The sequence below is a fragment of the Pterocles gutturalis genome, unplaced genomic scaffold (assembly GCF_000699245.1).
Source record: "Pterocles gutturalis isolate BGI_N339 unplaced genomic scaffold, ASM69924v1 scaffold21702, whole genome shotgun sequence".
Classification (NCBI taxonomy): domain Eukaryota; kingdom Metazoa; phylum Chordata; class Aves; order Pterocliformes; family Pteroclidae; genus Pterocles; species Pterocles gutturalis.
In genome coordinates this window covers 30,193-50,186 of record NW_010110789.1, presented here as the reverse complement: position 1 = coordinate 50,186, position 19,994 = coordinate 30,193, and the positions used below count along the sequence as shown (strand labels likewise).

General features: G+C 40.4%; 1 protein-coding gene across 1 annotated transcript in view; it reads left to right on the top strand.

Moving 5' to 3' along the window:
- LOC104461817 (cytoplasmic dynein 1 intermediate chain 1) overlaps positions 1–19,994 on the top strand; it is a gene marked incomplete at both ends in the record, with an annotated part of 47,216 nt that overhangs the window by 11,057 nt on the left and 16,165 nt on the right. Inside the window, one exon of the mRNA XM_010073536.1 lies at positions 3,858–3,983. Coding sequence (XP_010071838.1) covers positions 3,858–3,983 — 126 coding nt within the window. The remainder of the gene's footprint in view (positions 1–3,857; positions 3,984–19,994) is intronic.

Sequence of the window (19,994 nt, the reverse complement as noted above, 5' to 3'; positions counted from 1 at the left end):
TAGAAGTAGCTGCTCTTTCTGCACCATGTTGGGTGTGCATGTGGAGACAGCATGTGTTTAAGGCCAAGTATATAAATGGTGCATGCGGGCTGGGGAGAAGCAGTGGATAAGGAGCACAGGGACACTCACATGCATCCTTCTCTCCTTCCCCTTGAAATGGCAACAGGGCTGCTTCTGTCCCTCTGGGTACTGCTCAGGTAAGGTGGCAGCTGACTGCACAGAGGACGTGGCAGACAACAGGGAGGAGAGGTGTTGGAGGGTCTCACCGAATATTGTTGGTAGGCTTCACAGGGCTGGCTGTGCAACCAGGTGTGGTGTACACCAGCCAGCTGCAGAGAGGCTTCTTGTAATATCCATCTTGCACCTTGTGTGTGAAATGAAGGATTTATCCCTTTGCTTTCATACAAAATATCAGCTTAACAAGAGGTATGCGCTGCTGTGACGTGGGTGGCCTTTAAGCACATATGGATTTCCACAGAAATCAACTATAAGCCTGAGGAAACACATCATAGGTTGTTCACTTGTTCAGGGACTGGAAATTACATGGAATTCTTATCTGATATTTTCCTAACAGGCAGCTCTTACTGTATTCCCAGGGCAGCAAGAAAAAAAGCCGCCTCAGAAGAGCACTGCCAAACATAATTGCTCAGCCCCTGGGGCTCACAGGCATGTTCTGCTTCCCACCTCTTTGTTTCAGGGTGGCCCCTCCTGCCTTCCTCTCTGTTAACTCCTCACACTCAGCTCCCTGGCACCCCAGCAGGGGCTTCTCTGCCCCAATGGCTTCTCTGTGACAGGGGCCTTCTGCATGCCACTCCACGCTAGCCTGGGAGGAGGGACTTGCCTTCTCTCTTGCCTGCTTTGAGGTGTATCATGCAGCAGGAGCTGGAGCTGGACAGAGGTATTTCCCCTAACTGCTAGCTCCGTTTCTGACCCACACTCCAGGACATGGCAGTGTCCAGTATGCCAAAGGATAACTTGAATAATCATGGGAACTGCAGAACACATTGCTCAATTTTCGACGATAAAACTGTAGCTGCAAAACAGCCTGGAGGAAAATGGAAGCTTAATCAAACAAAGGACCTTGATGCATTGATTAATCAAGTTATTCTGTTCCCAGTCACATGTAAAATACGGTCCCAAACATGTGGGATCATTCATACCATTAAAGCTAACCCACTAGCCCCTTGATTCTTTTGCAGAGCAAAGAAAAAATGGCTTAGGTGCTTCATCAAGGATCTAAGGGAAAGGGATCTAAGTGGGATCTAAGTGGGATCACCTTGCTCTGTCCATGAGGAGGTAACTTAGCTCATCTAAAGCCAAGAAAACCACAGTCTCAGGGATACCGCTGTGTCCCTCTTGACTCTCAGGTGGCATCCTTGAATGCTGTTTCCCACAGCACCATTTCCGTGTTGTTTTCAGTTGCGGTCACAGCACAGCTGGGCACCTGGTGAGGACCGAAATTCCATAAATGCAAGCAGAGTGAATGAAGCAGCAAGTGTGCAATGCAAGCGTTGATTTAGGGTGCTGCACTTAGCTCTGTTTTTTTAAGAGTCAAAAAGCCTCATGATGCTGTAGCCCAGCTAGGTATGAACCCAGTGTATGTGTAAGCTTGAAACTGTTTTTCCAGTCAGATGCATAAACTGTAATTGCAAAACCTACATATAGACCAGCAAGATTTGAGTCTGTGTTTGTTTATGGCCAAATGTGCTGCCAAACAGAACATGCTTGCTAAACTTACCAGGAGTGTGAACCAACCCTAAAGTGCCTCTAAACTGGTGCTTCAGACATGGTCACACACCCTAGCTGGCTGCAGTGATGCTGGTGGAAGGGCTTGTTGCTTCTGCCTGTCAGGGTCTCTGCCCCTTCACGGCTGCAGGCTCAGCTGCTCATGCAAATGGTACCTAACCCACTGAGCCAAAATGAGGTGCCTCGGCAAGTGCCTACTGTGGATGCTGTTTACTTGGACCTGGGTCAACATGGGATGAAAGGGTTCAAAGGAGAAGCTGAGCTTGCTGTTCAGAAGTGGTTGCAACCTCTGTCATAGCAGAGAGAGAGAGAAGAGGGAGTGAGATGGATGAGAGCAGTGGAAGGCAGGCTGGCACAACTGTGTTCAGAGAGGTGGTGTCTCAGGGGTGACATTAAGTCACCCTCAGGTCTCCCTCAGTTCTTGAGGAGGGAGAAGAGGTAATTGGTCTGGTGCATGCTCTAAATACCATGCAAGTGATTTGGGTGCTAAATTGCCCTTACAAGCTGTGCCAGCAGCCAGGGTCTGCCAGGATGTACAACCCAGTCAGAGCTGCCCTAAAATGGGAAAGAGGCAGCTATGGTGACCACATGTCATTGCTGGTTCTCCCACACGTGGGTCCAGACTCATTTGGAACAATGAGCTTGAATAGAAAAATCATCAGCTCCATGATGTATTATCCATGGAAGTGTACACAAAGTGGGAAAGAACAGCTGCTGATGGCAAAAGTTACAGCTGTGCACATTATTTCTTCCAAATGGATTTTGAGACCAGAGAGGTTCAAACCCAAATAATAATGAGAGAAAGAGTGGTGGGGTTTTTTTATTTATTTTTAAAATGCTTGGTGTGGACCAAATTCACAGCTCCCAGTAGTACTATTGGCAGTTTCTTTGTCCCACTTCCTTTACATCTACCAGCTGCACTGTTTCCTTATAAAGCAGTGAATGGTTTGGCAGGAATTTACCTGGGAAAGACAAAAAGTGACAGTGATTTGCAGATCGAGAAATTCTCAGGGAAAGCCTTCCTAGTTTATGAGAGGAGGGTGTGGGTCCTGCAGAGCTTGGGCTGCTGGCTCGTTGGTCTGCAGAAGCCACGTGGCTCTGGACATGCCATGAGGTCTGCTGCCTTAGACTATTTAGAGGGAAGGACAGAGGCTACCAGAGGTGCCTAGTGTCAAACACGTGAGAGTGGAGAACTGGGTGCTACTGTATAGGCAGAAAGTAATTGATGTTTTGTGGGCAAATTGTCACTTCTCATAGTGTTTTGAAATGACACAAGGTCATGAACAGAATGTGAAAAACTTATCTTTCATATGTGATATTATGTGTGTATGTGTATATGTGTGTATATATATAAACTGAGCAAATACATATGTGTGTGTTGCATTATCTACTTCTATACATCCGTGGATAATGGGTGTACAAGAAAATACAGATGTGATTTTAGAGTGCTCATTGCATCAATCTCAGTCAGTGGAATTCGAGGTCACCCTGTGCTTTATCACGTGACCTCAGCATCTTGCAAAATTGAGTTTCTGTGAAGAAAATGTTTTCATTCTATTTGAATTATCAAGAATAGCTTTCAAGTTGAGTCTATGCATAAGTTAATAGGAAGAGTGCATAATGAAATAAGAAAGAATAGTTTTCAGGGATGCTGAAAAAACAGTGAATTTCAGAATAAAAGCAAGACAGCGCTATGGTCATAGTGTTTTTATTATAAAAATAAATTAAGACAACAGTTTGTCCCTGAAGAATTGGTTAAGCAAATACATTAGAATTACTCAAGCTTTCAGATTTCCCCTCTTCCTTCTTTTGCATTCACTTTATGAATATCCTGCTAGTTGTCTTTTCTGAGAATTACCTGCAGAAAATAGCATTGCCTTTGTGGTATCTGAGAATAACTGATAGAGAGCAAGGGACAAGGGCTTTAAGGATGTCAGGGACAAGTAAAGTATAAAACCAAAATGAAGCTGAATACTATGATTAGACTTGCATGTATTATAATTAAAACCAGATATTGCACATTTGGCGTGAGACTATTTCTGTCTCATCTGATTTTGTATGAGTTCTTCATCATCCATCTTACTTCATTTGCTTTTTCTTTTTCCTTCTAGTACCCCGAGTTGATGGTTGCATCTTATAACAATAATGAAGATGCTCCACATGAGCCTGATGGGGTAGCCTTGGTATGGAACATGAAGTTCAAGAAAACCACACCGGAATATGTTTTCCATTGTCAGGTAAGACTGAGGAAGCCATTAATTTCATGCTAGACAAAACAGAGTTTACTACATGGTGCATCTGCCCACTGTTTATATGAAGAGGTTGAGGTTAAAAATAGCCATTTTTGGAAAAAGTACAAACGGCAGTCCAATGTTTTTAGAAGGCAACCAGCCTTCTCAAACAATACTGTAAAGCCTGTTAGGGCTGCGTGTCATTCTTTGTCTATTCAAAACAGTCCCTAGGAGGTTTAGTTTATAAAGCCCTTGCACTTACGAAGTAACTGTGGTGTACCACTTCCTCATCCAGGCAGCAACATATGCTTTCCCTCCCACGTTAGCTTCCTCGCATCCTCTGCTCCCCAAGCTGCCTACCCTTGCCTTGGTTCCGCTCAATATCATGTTTTGCCTTTAAAATTGGAAAGTACACTTTATGATTCTGGGCATGCATCTTGCTTACAGGTTAATGACAATGTTCTCAATTACAAGGACTACTCCACCAATTCCTGTTTGACTGTCCTCTAGGTTAGCAAACCAGTTTTCCACTTCACTCAGTGCTGCCTTATGACCATGATATTTTATAAGTTTATGGACAATTCAAAAATAGTTGGGTGTTTTCTTTCTGTAGGTCTGTTTACTCCTCTTTTGCCACAGCTTTTGTGTGTGAAATGGCACTGCCTGGTATTGACAGAAATGTTCTGTTCATTGGCTCTGTCTCCATCAAACTCTCCAAATTGTGGCAACAAGGCTTGGGCCAAATTTCCAACCTCTTCATTAATATCCTTCTGTGGTAATTAAATACAGGACAGTGGTATTCAAAAAGCCATATGGAAAAGTTTCAGCAAGTAAAACTTAACAATCAGAGATTAGTAAAATGCAGATTATTCTGTGGTAAAAATTGCTTCTCTTGGAAGGATATGTATTACCTGGCTAATTGTGTAAGCTAAGTGTCATTTTACATTCAAGGACCAAACATCTTTTTGAACTAAGTTTGTGTTTGGACTTGGGTACATTATCAGATGTAACATAGTGGGAGGGAGTTGCTGGAATTGAAGTTACTGCTTCAAACCGATTAAGTAACCTTTAATTCTGGGCATGTTTTTCTAATTTGCTATACTGAAAAACAACTTCACAAGGAGTCTAGGCCCGCACAGCAAATATGCCGTACAGATTTATGTACATATATATGTATGTGTGTGTCTGTATTACCTTTGAAATGAGAACTTGTATTTTTCCTGATATCATATTCGGCAGACTGATGTCTTCTTTCAGACTGTTTAAGATCTTAGCTCAGATCCCATGTTCAAATTCTTCTAGGATATACATGCAGCTTAATGCTTTAAACAAAATATTTAAGAGAATAAATTGCCCATTGCATTTTCAGGAAGAATAATCCTTAAACTAGATGGATTTTTCAAGATAATAACAAGATTCAGGGTAGCCCTTCTGAGTACACAAAGGGGAGATATTGTCTACAGACATAAAAAAGTTCTCCATTTATTAAAAATTTTATCTAGTTTTAAAAGTAGGTACACTTAAACAGGGGATGTGTAACTCACTAAATTGAAAGCACTGAGACAGACTACACTCTCTGTTAGAAAAACACAAATAGGACAAAGTGGTGGCCAGAGATTTGGCCTGTCTGAGCTTCTTAATTCTCCTATTAAGTTGGATGTCCCCTTTTTTAGAATTGAAACCTTAAAACATATTAATTGAGAGACACATATGGCACTGTGCTTTCACATGCATCCTGGATTTCATCTTTCAGTTAAATGAACTCAGCTCTTCTGCCCATGGAAAATATTTATTTTCTTGGTCAAACTGTCCACAGATAATTTGCATTGTAAGTCCACTGTGGACTATGGAACCATGTTTGAACTACCGTTATGGGGCTTCTGACATGTGGAATATCTTCTGCATCTCAGATCGGATGGGGTACCCATGTGGGATTAAATGGGAAAGCAAAAAGCATTATGAGACTTGGTCTCTTGAACACAAGTTTTGTTCTAACTGACTCAGATGGAAAATAAGACAAAAAAATTATCTTGGCTCAGAGTCTGGAATTCAGTTCTGTATATCATCATCATGTTATTCTGTTAGTGGAAACCAACTGTATTATTAGCTAGCCTCATATCATTTATATTACCATTTTGCAAGAGAAACATTCCCTTATTCAGTCCTGATTCAATCATTTCTCTAGGTCTTCTGTGAGATGGGCCCAGTTTTTCTTCCACAGTGCATGACCTTGTAACAGTCAGCCCAGCAGCTAGAGATGAACGCACACCTTATCATTACAGCTACGTTGCCCAGAAAATGACAAACATAGTACTCTGAGTGTATTTTCCTAATAGACATCTGTTTTCCTTTCCAAAGACTTTCTACAAAAACGTGGTCTTAAAAAACACTATATGATGCTGACAATTGTCAGCATCAATGTCTTTCAATTTTTGGGCTCACAGAGCAAGATACTAGCTAGCAGAAACTCATTTCAGGTGTGACTGTTGAGGAACTCATGCAGGTCACTTCTAAGAAGCCAAATTGATAAATAGGTTTATGAGCAATTTCTGAGGAACTTCTAAGAAACAACACCTCAGGAGTTCTGGTAACATCAGTAGAGGTAGATATGTGAAACATGTCTGGACAGCTAAAGAGCTGGCTGAACTTCAGCAGGTAGATACCTCTTGTGCACATTTGGTAAATTCTTGAAGCTAGGAATTGTAATGTTTTTGTCTTTCCTGATGTATTATACAGATTTAAGTGAGATGATTACGAAGGAATTTCTTAATTTTCTTTACCTCTTTCTATGATTTTTTGTAGTCTTATGTATGATCGTTGAAATTGTCATAATCAAAACAATCAGCTTGCACACTACCTTTGCTAAGTTTCCAGAATCCAGGGGCTTCAGTTAAAGCTGTCTACCAGCCATGGCAGACAATGATGCAAAAATCTACCAACAATTATATTTTTTTCCTAACTCCAATCAGCAAAGCATTTTATTTCAGTCCTCAAATGTGAGGGGTGATGTATTCTGTAATTGTTTATCTCAGCTGTTTTCACTAATGATCTTACTGTTGTGAAATTCTTGCCCAATTTAAAGTTATGGTAGGTTGTTGACTCATTAATACAGTAAAGGTGGTACCAAATGTCATAGCACTACAATATGTTGTGCTGCAAATAGTGGGTTCAATTTTAGTTAATATTCATTAAGGAAAAAATGACTAGCAGACAAGTGGACTTGTTTACTCATTAATTCATGTGAACTGCCATGTGATCTATCAAATCCTTTCTAAACAAAATAGTCCTACTGACTTCAACTCTCTCCTCCTATGGAATACTTCTTTTCTTCTGCTTGTTTTATTTTTGCCTTTTGTTGGGTTTTTATATTTCTACTGTACTCAGTGATGTGCTGACAGTATTTTATCTGGGACTCCCACAGATTTTTTCCTCTATAGCTCATCATACATCTCTTTACCACAACGTTAGAAGTAGGAAAACAAGGGAGAGCGAGGGATCGGGCAATTTGTTCATTTGTTTTCCTATGCAAGCAAAAAAAATGTTGTCTCAGAAGCAAAATCGAAGCGGAAGGGTGATATCATTTGCCAAAGGAATGAACACTCAATGCTTTCCTTAGGTAGTGAAGAATAAATTGAGCATGCAATTAATACTGCAGAACACAGACTGAGAATGTCCTTGTAGGGAAGAGTCAGGGATGTCCTCTTCCCCCACACTGGAGCGTCACAAACGCTGGTGTAATCCAGTGCATTCCAAAGGCAAAACCCAAGCCTTTCAGAAGCACTTTTTGAGGCCCTGAAGATGAGTCATATCTGGTTGGGTTGGTTTGGCAGTATCCAAAGAGGGAATGAATTCCAGCAACAACGTGGAAATCACATTAAGTCTCCCTCGGTTTGGCAGTAGAATTTTTAGCAGTGGTTCATACTGCTTCTCTCAGCTACTGTTGGTCTGTGTTTAGGTGGGGGTGGCAAAATTGAGAATAGTATGGCACGGTTATTGATGATATGACTCAACATGAGCTCAGTTCTGTATCGATTTATGCAATGCATGGGGCTGGCCTTGTATGTGAATGTTCCTGTAATGTTGATTGATAGAGTAGCGTCAATGATATTTCTCAGTCTTAACTCACTTTCTTGAAAGTGCTTATATGTCCATAACATGCTTTTTCACTGAACAAACAAACAAAAATCTACATTACCCATTAATTGTGAGGATTATTTGTAATGCAATGCTCATTGTTTACGTACTACTGATCATCTCTGCCCATGATGTTGTTTCTGTTTCCTGCTGGACTGACCTAAGCTTTCTAAACCTGAAAAAGTATCTGAAATATTGCACAAACATATCTGGTTGAGTGAGGCAAATGAGAGCTCAGACTGTCTTTGCAATAAATTGTCTAACTGAAGCCTGAGGTGTTATACCCTTCCTTTCAGCAGGTCCTGTGAGCATGGGTACAGCACCACTCTTATACCAGATCTCGTAGCTTTTGGGTTAGAGCTGATCTGCAGAGACAGAAGTCACAAAGAAAATAAATAATCAATGGGTCTAAAGCAGGATATTGCAAACCATTTCCTTTCTTCTGGAACTGAAGAGGTATTATTAAAGTTAATTGAGATATCTGGATCTCAGCTTCAAATATCCATCATTTCAGGAGAGGAGGGGTGGGAGAAGACAGCTAAAGATATTAATTTCATGCAAATAAACCAAACTGAATGTTACTTTCTGATTTGGAGGACTGCATTGTGTTCGGAAAGTTTGATGAATTCTGCTTTACTACACCCAATCTAACGACATCAGCAACAAAAAAGTTACTACATTGACTGCATTTTGATTTATTGTAGATTATTTCCTGACCTGTTAATTTCCTCTTTCTCAGCTATGTCTTTTCCAAATGTCTCAAAAGGGCAGTGAGAAGTACAAATCTGACACTTAGAAGTAACTCCATTCAGTGTATTTTTAAGGAAGGAGAGCACGTGTTGAAGTAGCTTTTATCTGAGGAAGCAGTAACCATTTAAGAGTTCTTTCAAGGAGTCAGATCAACTTTTAGCATAATCACAAAAAGATTTCAGCAATATATCACTTATAATAGCTGCAGCTATTTCTGTCCTTTTCCTAAAATGCCATGCAGTTGGTTTTACTTGGTCGGTTCCATCTCTTTACTAAACTGTCAGGTTTTTGTGGGATGTGGGACTTGTGTTTTCTATTTTAATTTCAAGAAAAGCTGTCCATGCTTGGAAAATATTGGTGGATTGGGTACAGAAATCAGCCACTCAGCCGCACCACAAAATGTTTCATTCTCCCCTAGCTTTTTTGTAGTGGCTTCTATACGCTGTCATTAAGTTATGTGTTTGACCACTTTTCATTGCTTATTCTGGTGTGGTCTTTCCCTTTTCAACTGAATGGATGGAGTCAGAAATGCATATCTTAGAATTAGATGCACTGAGGTAAGTGAAGGGCTATATTTAGTGGCTGATATTGGCTGGAGTTGCCTTTTTTTTTTTCCTGATTTGGTTCCTTTGTTGTTTTCTGGTCTTTCAAAATCAATATAAATTCCTTCAGATGTGCTTTTTTGCTCCAGCAGCCTGCCTTCTAAGGGTGATGAGCACCCAAGTCCGTGAGACTTGTGTGCGGAGCAGGCTGGCTTAACAGCTTCAATGACTAATATCCTCCTTTTCCTCTTGTCCTTGACTTTCCCTCTCTGTGGAAGCCAGACCAGAGCTCAGTCCCTCTAGAACTTTAAAATAAAAAAGTATTACAATGAGTTTAAATGTCAAGAAAGTATGCTTGGAATACTTTAAAAATAATGAAAATTTTCTCTGATAATTATATCAGTGCTTTTCCACAAAGGCTTCCTCACTTTGTTGCTTCTATCTGAATTTCAAGTAGGGATACAGCTCTTCAGAGACATAAAAGAAGTGATAGATCCTAAACTCCCTCCAAGCTTCCCAGAATTTTTTAAACAAAATCAAAGTGAAGAACCAGCAGCATGTTCAGTCCCAGAGATGACTTCTCTAGTTTCTCAGTGTCTAATGAGAGGGGCCATGGTCAGTCTTTGAAGTGCTGCAAATCTCAGAGAAGACATGTGGCTCTGAGCTGACTGCAAATTTTCCCAAAAAAACACCCCAGCTTTGGAAAAGGCTTTTTCATGAAAAAGTGTCCAGTTGTTAAAGTACAACTGGTCAAAAGAAGATAAGTAGGTTTGATGGGTAACCACTGAAGCTGGGTGCACGGTGTGAGAACAGTAGACAATGGAAGAAGAGAAGTTCAGACTACATGGAAGGAAAAGGCTTTTCCTCATGAGGACAGTGAAGCACTGAAGCAGGTTGTCCAGATAGTCTCCATGCATGCATGCAGTCTCCATCATGGTCTTTTCAAGAGAGTCTGGGTGAAGTTCTGAGCTACTTCACCTAATCTCACAGCTGGCCCTGCTTTGAACATGAGGTTGGACTAGAGATCCCTGAGGTCTTTTCCAGCCTGAATTGTCCTGTGATCCTATGATCCTGGACATGAATCAGATTCTGCATGTTTTTGTAGCAGTTTTCTGGTAAGTGGACCTCTGAATGTCTGCCTTTGAAGATGCTGGGGCAGCTCCCATACTGGGAACGCTCCAGTACCCAGGGACCAAAATTTATTGCAGAGTTTCTGTAACACATACCAAAATGTTGTAAAATTAGTCAGGTAGGGCTTCTTCATTGTTACAGAGGTTGTTTTGTTTTCATTTCTGTGTAATTTCCTGCCGTGCTTTGTTGGTAGGATGATCTTTGTGGAGCTGTGTAGAGCTCTGCTGGGCCTGTTCCCTGGGACACTTTGATGCTGTTACATTTGCACACTGTAATACTTCATGCAGATGCGTAGGCACAGATGCAATTTTGAATTAAAATATAGGGGAATTTCTAATTATGCTACTGGGGGAACAGTTTCAACTATGAGTTGTGATAGAAGGACATTTCCTCTGTCCTGTTGTGTTTGTCCAGGCTGGAATGCAGAAACACAGAGCATAGTTTGTGCTGTGAGGATTTCAGTGAACAAGAGCCCATGTCTTGTCTCTTAGGCTTTTCCCTTACATTCTTCCTCCTGTTCTCAGCTGATACCAGCTGTCTTTTTTTTTTTTCCTTGTATTGGAGCCTGCACCACTTCTAGCCTTTAGTGATTAAAAATAACTGTCATTTGGCCTAATATTAATGCTCCAATATTTGTGGGGAGATTGTGTGTGAGTCAGTAGAAGTTCCCCTCACGCATCCGAAGGCGGAATATAGTATTTGGTAAATGTTTTTTGGTGTCTTAGGCGAGAGGAGAGAGCTGCCTGCAGCAGATTTGTAGAGAGGGCCAAAGAGGATCAAATATACAAGAGGCACAGTCTCCTGTCTCCCAGATACTACCAAACTCAGAGGGATCACTGCAGGAGAACAGACAAGGAACTGAAAATGTGGAAATGTATATTCTGTCTTGGGTGCTACAGTGTCTTATCCAGTCCTGAGATCACCAGTATGAAATGCCCCAAGTCCTGCTTTATTGTTGAAATGCCACAGCTGTTAATGTGCCACCTGCTAGCATCTGCAGCTCAAGAAAAAGTATGCCATGATTTCCACATAGCCTTTCAGTCCTAAAATCTCTTAAAACTGACTTGATTTCCACACAAAATCAAATAATGATATTTTTCATAGCAAGAGTGAGAGAAGGAAACCTTCAAAGAGAAACTAAGCATCGTTATTGAGTCTAAAGGGATGTCAATTGGATTCACAGAGTTGTATGCCTTCCCTTGGGTTTACTTATATCTTTCCCAACCCTTAGCAAAGCTGTTTTTTCCATGATGACTTGGATGTATTGCTGTCTTGTGCAGAACCCTGAAGAGCACCATATCGATCAAAGACACTGTATACATTGTAACAGCATAATTGTATGCCATATCCCAGCAGTCTGTGAAACTACTGCTAATATAAAAGGTGGATGCAGTTTCCCTATCAGTAATTAACATTCTGAATTACTTGAGGACTGTGTTTATTCAAAGTCTGCTAGCAACAGAATGCTCCTTTGCTTAGAGCAGTGCTTAACATAGATCGTCTTCCTCATTAGAAACAAAGATTTCAATTATGAATCAAATAATTAGGAAGTGACAATTCTTCATGCCTTGGATAGAAAATTTTAGGCAGTTCCTGCCTCTAAAGCCTTTTTTGGAGGAGGTAGATTATCATATGCTTAAATGATATGCTGTCACTACTAGCAATAGCATTGTGCTTTTTGTAGATGTTAAAATAGTGACGTGTAATTAATCTGTACTTAAAGATGCTGTTTCTCAAAGTTCACATATTCTTTCTTTCAGACCAAATATAAAGAATACGTCGGCCACTCGATACAGCAGGCATTCTTTTTTTAAAAAGTTTCTTTGTTCCACTGATAACTTGCATTGTACCTTTCTGAATTAATGGCATCTAATATGCAATATGCAACTAATGTAATTTGGAGAAAACAATGGTTGAATTTGCAGAGTTAGACAGGAAGTATCTTTAAATGCTAGCTAGCTAAGGAAAAAAAAAAATCTCAGTCAAAAACTATATTTCATAAGAGAAAATTATAGTGATATTGATGGTTTGCCAAACCCTCAAGCAGTGACAAAATCCACAGAGTGTCTGAAAGAGGTGCCTTTGCAAAACCATTCCTTTGCAGATGGCTTAGATTATTGATACTTATAAACACATGACATTATTCGTTCGACTCAGAATTTTGAAAAACTCTGCTGATTAAAAAAATGCAGATTTGTCAGACTATCCCAAAATCACAGAGAAAAAAATCACCAAATCCTGCAAGTGTTCCTGAGGGTGTTTTATAGGTGAGCAGTTGTTGATATGGTTGCATTTCAACATCACCGAGTGTAAAATATTTTAAGAAAAAAGGAGGGAGGAAGGAAGGGAAAAAAGAGCGTAACTTTCCTTTGTTGATATGAACATTATGTATTAAAGTTTTTCTTGTATATCTGAAACTCCCAGTGCTGAAAGGGTTTTGGGTGAACAAGAAATGTGGGATCAGATGCGAAATCAATAAGTCATTGGGATCCTTCCACATAACTTTTTTCAATAATGGATATAAAATACCATGCAATTCCCTAGCTGCGCTGCAAATTATGTATAAACAGCCATAGGCATGACTGTTCTGTTTGGGTAATGTAACTGTTCTCAGTGCAAGCTGCTTGCAATGGAGACTACATTTGGTCCAAATTCAAGAAAATTATTTTCACCTCATGATTTTTGTCTCTATGGGAGCTCTATGTGAGGAGTGAAGCCTTTTTCTGTGTTACCTGGCACTAAATATAAACCAGTTACTCTCCTAAAGTGCTGTAAAAGGCCCCAGAAATCAAGGAACCCATCATTACAGCCCGGGATACAACTGTCCTCTGCCTTAGGTATAAAATCAACAGTTTTCCGCCCTCTGCCCCCATGGCTGGATGACTGACAAGTACTTCCCTGAAAAGAACTTTTGTATACAGGCAACATTGATTTAATGATGATTAATGCTCTTTGCTTCCCGCAAAGAGAAAGCAGAAGCACGTGCTGGCTGGCTGAGAGACTGATACTGTCCTTGGAAGATGTTTCCCGTGGGGCAGAGAGTCTTCTGGAAAGTGTCAAAAAGGGCAATCTCTATCAGCCCACTGAGAGACTGCCCAGTAATTCTTGTTGTACGAGCAGTGCTCTGCATAATGGTATCATATTTGCTGTCACTGTAATAAGGATTATAAAAAGTGATCCTTTGTTAGTATTAAGTGCCCGTATGAAGTCATTCATAATGTTTTGCAAAAATTTCACGATCCATTATATAACCATAATAACAGAATATGAATTATGACAAATACCACAGATACAACTTTCACAAAGCAGATCTGTCTGGTGAAATTTTATTAAAACAGAATTGTCTTTATCTTGAAATGTATCAGAGAAGAAAAGCTAAAGTATATTTATTTTAGCATGAGATGACAAGCAAATGTCCTGCATGCAAGAAGCAGTATGCTTTTAAAAACTTCTCATATTGGAGAGATCAGAGTGTTTTCATTATCTCTACAACAAAATGAGCCAGGTGCATTAGGATCTATGATTAATTCATTTTTATTGCTCTTATAACAACGTTTAGTATTTTTTGTAGCTAACTATTGATTCCACTTCAGTTCCATAATGTTCATGAACATACACTGAATCTCCAGTCATTTCGTGGGGAGAAGAACATGCTTAACATTTGCTGTCTTGTATTTAAATCTGTAAATAAGTAGACTAAGCCCAGTTTAGACTGAGGTAACAATGTATAGGAGTTGTGCAGAATTGCAGTTTGCCATGAGCTGTCTGAGGTAAATCTATTCTTCCTGGCAGGATAGCAATGCATTATAAAATATCCCATCACTGGAGAGGGGAGATTACCCAGGCAAGCTGGTTTTTGAGCAAGATGTGGTCCCCTGTTACTCCAGTAGTCAGCAAATGTAAGCTCGCATAACCATTCTTGATTTATTGTGACTAAGGCTTTGACCCTGAGACTGGAAAAACACGTGTCTCGTTCCTTCCTCCTCTACAAGACTACTCATGGAAAAAATAGCAGAAACCAAACAGCAGAACCTTGCAGGAGTGGAAAGCGGGATGTGAAATTTCAGGAAACTAAGGCTTGTTTGGAGAAAGGGTGATTAAAAAATGAGTCTATAATGGGAAGTAGTCATCTATTCCTGCGTGGCCTTAGCTGCTCCCTAATGCTGTATGGGTGCAGAGCCAGGCTACTCATATCAAAATTTTTACAGTAATTTACTGTAGGAGACATGAACAGTGCAAAGGCAACTTGTGTTCCCACCCTCATTCTTAAAAACAGACTTGCCTGTGGTATCTTCTGTGTTTCCACTAGATAGCTGTTTACCTGTGCTTTTCAGTCTCTCAATCCTCATATCTATGTGCAATGTTTAATTAATTTTCAATTATTTCCAATTATGTACTGACACTACTTATAAATGATACATTAGTGAAAGTGATGGATTTGGGCAAATATAATAGCCTGTCAGTCTTCACTAGAAGCTACAATTAAAAAGATAAGAAAAGATTATTGTAATTATTTTGACAGTGAACTGATATAAATTTGCCCAAGTGACACAGACTAGAGAGTACAAAATGCCAATTGCTTATAAACAAGTAAAGTAAGATACACTGTTGTCCCTTTGCTCCCTAGCCTTAACCTGGAAAATCAAGTGACCTATCTCCAGGTTCAGGCAGAGCTCCATTCAGTCAAAGACTTGTAGGGCCTTTGATAAGTAAAGAGGGGTCCAGTAAGTAGACATTCATTCTGTTCTGGGCTCCCAAGTGCAAGACAGACTGGGATGTACTGGAGCAAGTCCAGCAAACGGCCTCTGAGATGATTTAGGGACCAGATCATCTCTCATATGAGGAGAGGATGAGAGAGCTGGGACTGGAGAAGAGAAGGCTCAGGGGAATGTTATCAATGTGTATAGACAAGAGACAATGGGTACAAATTGAAAAACAAGAAATTGCATTTAAACATAAGAAAAAACTTCTTACTGTGAGAGTGACTGACTACTGGCACAAGTTGCCCAGTGAGGTCATGGGGTTTCCATCTATGTAGATACTCAAAACCCAACTACATACAGTCTTGAGCAATCTACTCCAGCTGACCCTGCTCTGAGCAAGGGGTTGGACTAGGCAAAATCTAGATGTGCCTTCCAACCTTGGCAATTCAATGTGTCTGTCTCTGACATTTCGTATTCCTTTACCCTTCCCTGTCTCTGAGATTATGCAGAAGTCAGCTGAGCCATGACTGTCTCTAATTCTATGGAGTCTTCCCAGGACCAGCTGAACATCAGGACATCCTTCCTTCCTCCCTGAAAGTAGGTCACTGGCTCTCAGAAGTCCTGAATCAAGAAATCGCCTGTTTAGGAAAGAACGTACCGGTTTGCTTGGCTGTGAGCAGGCTTTTGAGTCATTGAAGTCACAGGGAACTTAGAAAAATTGACTTCTGAGAAAAGATGGACGTCAGTATATAGAAAAGTTCTTTCCTCAGCTGGGACTTTAAACTGTTCTTGGCCTGATATGTTCAACCTTCTCACTGTGCTTGTGTTCTCATGGCCTGTGCATTTATTGTGGGGGTTTGGACTGAGTGCTACGCTTGAGATTTATCTGCAACTCCCTTGTAAGAAGCTGTGACTACTGTGCCCAACTTCACAGGCTGAGCTGTAGGTAATTGCTCTTTCAGCATCTGCATGTACTGGCTTCTAATTCATCTGTGGCTTCACATAGTTTGATTGATCAAATGCATGGTTTGGGGACTGCTGCCATGGAAACCACCACACGACTACCACCACTCAACAACAACTCGTGTTTCTATTCCTGTTCTCCAAGTCTGGAATTTGCTATCTCTGCGTGCTCTCTAAAGCCCAATGCTGATATTTCCAGCACTTGCCATAAAGTGATCGTCTGGTTTGCATTCTCTGTGAGAAGAGTCCAGGACACCAAGATGCCAGTAAAGCCTAGCCCATACCTCACTCTGGGGGATCTCTTCTGCTTTTGCATAGTGTTAGATGGGAACCACCCTGGATAGGGACTCTTGAGCCTTGCTCCTGAGGCCAGATCATGATTCTAGCAGAAAGCAGACTCTGCCTGGAGAAGAGCTGTGCAGCAAGAAGAAGCTCAAGTCCTTAGACCAATGTCTGGGGCACTTTGTGAACATGGGGCTGAGCTGCCAAGACTATATCTGTGTTTTATAATAGATAATATCAGAGAAAATACAGAAGTAATTCAGAAGTGACCAGAATTCCTGGACTTGTCCCTCCTAAACAGGTTCTCCTGGCATTTGCTATATAGATGTGGCTTTACCTTCATAGATGCTTTTGCCTGGAGTTGCCTATCTGCAACATTTAGAGAGGACTTTGGTTTGTGTGATGTTTTGAGTATGTGCTTCTCAAGATCTATATTTCATTTTGCAGTACTTAAAGTATTTCCCCCCCAAGAAATCCTATAGGAATGCAAAGAGATATGATGATTAATATATTGACCAAAACAGGCTAAAGCTAAACTGAACACTTCCTCTTTTTTTTTTTACTGTGGACTCTAATCTTCTTATCTCTATTCTGCCATCCACATGTGTGGATGATAATGTATAGAGATGTAAACAGTGCTTTAAGGCTATGCAGATGGATGTGGCTTTTGAAAACTTGTCCTATACTAAATACTCTGCAATCTCTGCCTTGCTCACCAAAATGAGTGCTAAAGAGAAAGAAAAATTATGAGGGAAGCATCAGTTTTCATTCTTTATTATAATATCAGTATGTACTTACACTAGATTTAATATATATACAGCAGATTGTGCATAGGATATAGTTTTCAAGACTTAGTGCATAGCCTTAGGGGTATTTGTTACAGCAATTATTCGTGTCTTAGTTAAACTGTCCCTAAAATGCTTCAAAGACTGTGTCCTTAAACATATTTCTTTCGAGCTTGTAGGTAATAGAGAATTAAGCATTTAAATGGAGATAAAATGTTGAATGACAAATCTTTTGTTCCTCTTCAGTTTTGTCCCTTCATGAATTACCGCAGACCATTCATTATAACTTATCATCTTACTGATTTTCTGAGCCCAACTGAAACCCAAACACAATTAAGCTAACGTGCAGATTGCATGACCACTTCCACAGGAGGGTGGTCACACTAGAGCAAGATGCAGGTCATGGTTTGGTTGAGGTTCTTCACTTGGGGTAGCTATCTGTGTTAAGCAGCCTTTTAATATTAGAAGTCAAGTCCAATAAGCCCTTTTCTGTCAAAAAAAAAAAAAAAAAAAAAAAGGGTTGATAATTGCAATGTGAGATTATTTACTGTTGGAAGGAAAACTGTATACATTCTCCATAGCAAACAGTGTGCAAGATGAAAATAGAAGACTTGCATCTTGCCCTGAATTAGCAATGAAATACAGTTGGGAATTGGTTGTTGCTGAATCTGAATTTTGGCTGCTGGCAGACCAAAACTGTTAAGACATTAATTTATGTTCTAATGATTTTGAACTAGATTTACAAATGTGGTTAGGTGTCTAAAGATGAAGAGAAAGGCAGGCAATGGAATTTGCCAGTGCACTTTGCACCACCTGAATACCTTTATCTCACCAACCAGCTTGTACACGGATAGACACCTTTTGTGTTTGAGATGTTTTTAAAAAAAAAAAAAAAGTCAGAGTGACTAAATGTAAATGTGTGCAGAACATTAAGAAGGTTTTGTTTCATCACTAGAAAATGATTCAGGCTGCAATTCACCAACGATTTTACCTTCTAAAATCTCTTGGAATTTCCCCATGTATGAAAACAGCAATCACTAGTTAACAGAATCCGAAGTGTCAGCAGAAACACACCAGACAACTTCTGTTTTGTCATGTCCCATGTAGGTGATGACTTATTTTGAAGGATTTCTGGTAGTTTGATAGGAACATTCTGCCAGCAGCCCCATATTTTCAGAAAGCAGCTGAACACTCTTCAGTGTAACCGCTTCTTACCGAATGGCATTTCTGACCTGCGTACCAAGCAAATTTTTAATGTAATGTTATTATTTGGTGAATCCTAGAAGCCTCAACCAGACTGAGATGCCTTTGAAAGAAACTTGTTACAAACCCATCATAACAAAGCAGCCTCTGCTGCAAAGAACTTGTAGCTATAGCTACGGGTGGTGGCAGGCAGTGACACCATTACCCGTGCCCTGAGCTGGCTGCATGTGTAGCACCTCTGGTCCAGAAGCCTTTGGCTAATACTGTGCTGAAACTAGTGAGCTGTGCTGTGTGCAAGTGGAGGGCCAGAGGGCCATTGCTCAAGCTGACACCTACCAGTGGTATGAGCGGGGATGGCAGAAGGTCTTTCTCTGCACTCCGCTTGCAGACACATTCCCTAAGGCTCCAGGTCTACAAGGGTGGTGCAGACCTGCCACTTCAGGCTTGTGAATAATTTAATCAAAAAAATTAAGAGTGCTCTTGTATAACTATTAGAGTATTATGACCTAAATAAAACAGACAAACCAGGGAAGTGCTTGCTTCTCCAACATGCAGGCACACCGACATTCAGGATTTGACCCTGGAATGTGATAAGCAGCCAGGTCCTAATCAGAAAAAACAGACAAATTCAGGTACTTAACATGTAAGCAGTTGGGTAGAAAGAAAACTTGATTTTGATGTGCTATTGTTATGACATTGCTCCTTATTTCTCCAGGCTTTAATTCTCTCATCATCAGTTTAACAAAGAAAGTATGATACTAAACAAAGACTGTATTCTTAAGCTTCCACGTATGTGTAGTAATTCAGGGTTACCAAATTCGTTGGTAGTTGCAGTCATGGACAAAGGCAGGCAGGATCTCCCTGTATTGCATTTGAGAAGTATCATGTTTATCTGCTTTTGCAATACAGCGATCAGTTTTGCTGCTTTTCTGAGTCATCACAATGCCACCGAATGAACAATATTAACAAATGCACTTTCCAAAAGGGCTGAAGTGCAGATTGCCTTTTGGCAAGGCAGCTTGTGGACTTTCTTCTGATTATTTTATCTTTGTAGTTACATGGGCTGAACCTGCAGTTACAGAGATGAAAGAGGAAAGGTTCAGCTTTCTGCCCTGCATAAAATGAAGGCATGAAGCTGATATTGCCTTTCTGCAGACTTGGGCAGAGCGCTCTGATTCTGCTGCAATGCTCAGATGTCAGCACCGAGGTTAGATGTCAGAGTTACCTACCCTGTAAACTCAGCTAAGAGCGAGCTGTGTTTCCTGACATACTCTTTTCCTTCTTTTTAAGGACTTCAATAAAAATAAATTTAATTTGTGGCTACATTTCAGCTCCATTGGCTTGATGGTATAAGTGAAGCAATACCAGCTTTGGATTTAGAGCAGTCGTGTGGCTGAGTCTCTCTGTGCGGCTTTCATGTGGTTGAGTGAGACATTCTTAGAATCCCCAAACATTTTTGAAGATCCTAAACTGGAGACATTCACAATTCTTCCCTCCTTTTCTACCATTAATCCTTCATGTTTT